Raw genomic sequence first — 4,229 nt, 5'->3', positions numbered from 1 at the left:
GTCACACTGTGTCACGCTGAATATCCCCGAGAACTACATTAAGGGTACATGTGTCTGTGGAATGCTCAGCCACTTGCACGTTAGTTTCACGAGCAGGCTGTTCCGTTGATCGGATCAACTGGAACCCTTGACGTCATAAGCGACAGAGTGCCAACAACAACAACAACAGTTCCAGGTCAGCCCGGACCAAGCAGACTTATGATCAAAGGCATTACGGTTAAGACTCCCATTTTATTTTCAGATATAGTATGTCTAGAAATTATTTATCAATCTGTCCATCCTTTTTAAAGATAGTAGGATATCATGTGGTATGAAGGAGATTTCCCTGCTAGTTCTAGTGGGTTCAGCAACTGTACAGAAGCTCTCCCAAGGCTCAGGTTTTAGTTACAATAGGCATACCATCATTCTTCGACTATTTTATTTTTATCCACTCATTTATAAAGTCTTCATAATTTCCATGAAGTCAATTTCTTTGATGTAATTATTAGCTTTGTGACTATCACCCATAATTCAGATAGTGAAAGCAATTATGCAAATTATTCATACAGAATTATTTTCTTTTTCATGAACCATACAATTACCAGTAAATCTATGACACTACATAAAAAACATCATGTGTTAGGGAATTTCATACAATTTAACTAGGAAACAAATTATCAAGACTGTATTGACTCAGAAAGATCAAACAAAATCAAAGATCATAATAATTCAGTTTTAGATTCAAAGTTTTAAACCCAGAAAATATTTCACAGCAATGCTAAATATATACTGAAATTTTTATACTGAATTAATATTAAGAAACCTTTAACCCTTTCATATTCAAACTGGCCATATCTGGCCTAAATATTCTATTAGTTTTATGTTCAAACTGGCCAGATCAGGCCTCTCACATCTACTCTGCAATGTCATTCCAAAAGTAAACAATCACATCAATGAAATCTCAAAGTTACAAGATAATGTATGATTAACTCAAAGCAATGTGAATAAACAAACATTACATTTGACAGAATAATCTGAATGCTAAAAGGTTGATTTTATAATAACATCTCTAGTTTTATAAAGTTTCCTTAGAAAAGTTCAATATCTTTACTTTCATTCTACCCTTTGATTAACATTCATCTTTCAATTAATGTGTTTGCTGGCCATATTGTGGTATGCTGCTATGGCTCATGGAAACACATAAAAGTTAAAGACTACTATTTTCCTAATATTTTGGTCTCTTGTGACACACTACGACTTCTGAGTTATCAATAAATAACACCTGCAAGAAATAGTAGCCAAGTTTTTCTCAAAAAATGGAAAAGACATATTTAATATCACAGTCTAAGAGACACCACAGCCAAAGAATAAAAATAATAATGAAAAAAACGAAATGATTATAATTAGAATGCTTTGATCATAAATCTCTTTAATTAGATTCTCACATGAAGACTGCAATAACAGCAACAACAAGAGTAACCATTTTAATTTGATTCTTTAGATGAACTTTTATTTGTAAATTCTAGCCTTTTCTTATTTTTCTAATTTTTTGATGATATTTGGTGATGAGCTTTCTTGTTATAGGTTTCCAAACAAATGCTTTATCAGATATCTGTTTCTTTTAATATTGTACAAAATATCAACATTTTAGAGAAAATTAAAATGGAAAATGTTGATATTTTTTCCTTTTCCAAAGAATTTTAAGCAGCTTAACCTTTTTGCTGCCATATTTCTGTTTAAGTGCACAGGCTTTGTTTTAGTTAATTTTGAAAATTACAAAGAATTTAGTAAAATAATTTGTTTGAACATAAATTATCATGAAATTTTGATGGAATTTTCATTTAGTTCACTTTAAAACAGAAGATTTGCATCATAGAATTAGGGGTAGTCTGAGGTGGATTGGTATCAAAAGAAATATCTTCAACCAGGTTTCAGTCATTCAGCAACTTCTTGTTCTCTAACATTCACCACCATTCTTGAACAGATATTAAAAGAATGTTTTTTTGTAAATGATATACATTATAATTTAGAAAATTTAGAAAAATTCAGACAAATTTAGAAAATCTAAAATTTTAAACGAATAGAGAATTAATTATCATAATTAGCATTATAGTACAATCATTGTAATGTATAATTATGAGATGACAAGCTGGCAAAAACATTAGTCATTGGACAAAATGCGAAGCAGCATTTCTTCTGGCTCTTTACATTTTGAGATCAAATTCCACTGAGGTTAATTTTACCTTTTGTCCTTCAGAGTCAATAAAGTACCGGTTGAGTACTGGGGCTGATATAATCAGCAAAACCCTCCACTCAAAATTGCTGGCCTTGTGCCAAAATTAGAAAGAATTATATAGTTGCATTACATACTATTCTTTTTCTCAAGTATTAACTATCATTCTTGAACAGATGATAAATTATATAATAAGTTATGATTTATAAAATTAAAAATTACAAACCAATAGAAAATTATAATTGTTATATTTAAATACAGAAAGTTAAAGATTCTGCAAGAATTCATTTTAATTAAAATGCCTATTTTATCACTTAAACTGAGAATTTCCTTAATCCAGCCCAAAAATTCTACCTGTTTTACGTTCAAACTGTCAAGATCTGGCTTTTCACATCTATGCTACATTGTCGTTCTAAAAATAGACAACCACATCATCGAAAACTCAAAGCTACAAAATAATGTATGATTAATTCAAAACAATGTGAATAAATAAATATTAAATTTGACAGAGTAATGCTTAAGGGTTAAGTACAATACTTTTTTCAAATACTCTGACCTTTAGTTTATTTTCAAACTGACTACTACTTTCAGTTACATTTTTGTATCTCTTACACTTTTTATATATGTTGCTCTTGTTGTTGTCACTGCTGCTACACTTGATGTTGTGTTTAGCCCCAAGTCAGTCATGACTGAATACAGTTATGATCAGAGGCATATCAACCATCACCATCCTACCTTTTTAACAGACAAAGTCAATAAGATTACCTGAACCACTACAAACTTCTTTGTTAGAGAGACTTAGATATTATTTCTAGAAGGTTGAGTAACTTCACAGAGCAGAGGTTCTTAACCTTTTTGCTCCATATACTTTCTTGGCAACTTTTTGAAACTATAATTTCTCTCTTCACTGTTTTGTTGAGTAATCTCAGTTTACAGCTCTACCATAATAGAATAAGGAGTGGCTGTGTGGTAAGTAGCTTGCTTACAAACCACATGGTTCCGGGTTCATTTCTACTGCATGGCACCTTGGGCAAGTGTCTTCTACTACAGCCTCGAGCCGACCAAAGCGTTGTGAGTGGATTTGGTAGACAGAAACTGAAAGAAGCCTGTCGTATATATGTATATATATACATATGTATTTGTGTGTATATGTTAGTGTCTGTGTTTGTCACCCCAGCATTGCTTGACAACTGATGCTGGTGTGTTTGCATCCCCATAACTTAGTGGTTTGGCAAAAGAGACTGATAGAATAAGTATTAGGCTTACAAAGAATAAGTCCTAGCGTCGATTTGCTCGATTAAAGGCGGTGTTCCAGCATGGCCGCAGTCAAATGACTGAAACAAGTAAAAGAGTAAAAGAGTAAAGACTGTAAAGCTAGAAGAAATTCTACTAATCTTTTGTCTATTGTACTAACAATTCTGCTATCTCTCCACATTATTAATATTATTATCATTATTATTATTATTATTATTACTATGAGCTTATTGTATAATTACTCAGGTGCATTACATAAACTCTCTAAATCCAAAGAGATAGAAAGAAAAAAACAAAAGAAACCTACTTCAAATTTTCTTCCTAACTTTGAATTTTTAAAAATTCTAATTGGGAAAAATATATGTACAAATCCAGAATCAGCAATTTATATTATAAGTAAGTGAAATTTCTTCTGGAGTTAAATTTGTCTTAGTTTCGGAGATCCCTAAGTAGAGACTTCCTTTGTTATTTTATGCCTTTGTTATTTTATATTACTAGTCGGTGTCATTTTCTTTAAGTCAGGATATATGATTTATTATCATTGAAGAAAATAATTGTATGTGTAGTTTGCAAAATCATTAACTGTTATTAATTTGTAATTTTTGCATTTGATTTTAGGGAACTAATCGTGCATACAGTGGCATGTATTGTGAGTGTGATGATTTCAGCTGTCCTACTTCAAATGGAAAGATTTGTGGAGGTATGTAGTGTTATATATATATGTATGTATGTGTGTGTGTGTGTATATATATATATATATGTG

General features: G+C 31.1%; 1 protein-coding gene across 1 annotated transcript in view; it reads left to right on the top strand.

Moving 5' to 3' along the window:
• Positions 1 to 4,229, top strand: part of LOC106884407 (integrin beta-like protein 1) — a 61,474-nt gene that overhangs the window by 29,733 nt on the left and 27,512 nt on the right. The window contains exon 12 of the mRNA XM_014935770.2: positions 4,085 to 4,166. Within this exon, the coding sequence (XP_014791256.1) occupies positions 4,085 to 4,166 (82 nt within the window). The remainder of the gene's footprint in view (positions 1 to 4,084; positions 4,167 to 4,229) is intronic.

Source organism: Octopus bimaculoides, chromosome 1, assembly GCF_001194135.2.
Source record: "Octopus bimaculoides isolate UCB-OBI-ISO-001 chromosome 1, ASM119413v2, whole genome shotgun sequence".
NCBI classification, from domain to species: domain Eukaryota; kingdom Metazoa; phylum Mollusca; class Cephalopoda; order Octopoda; family Octopodidae; genus Octopus; species Octopus bimaculoides.
Note: the sequence above shows the minus strand (reverse complement) of the source record. Positions and strands in the feature narration are given on the sequence as shown.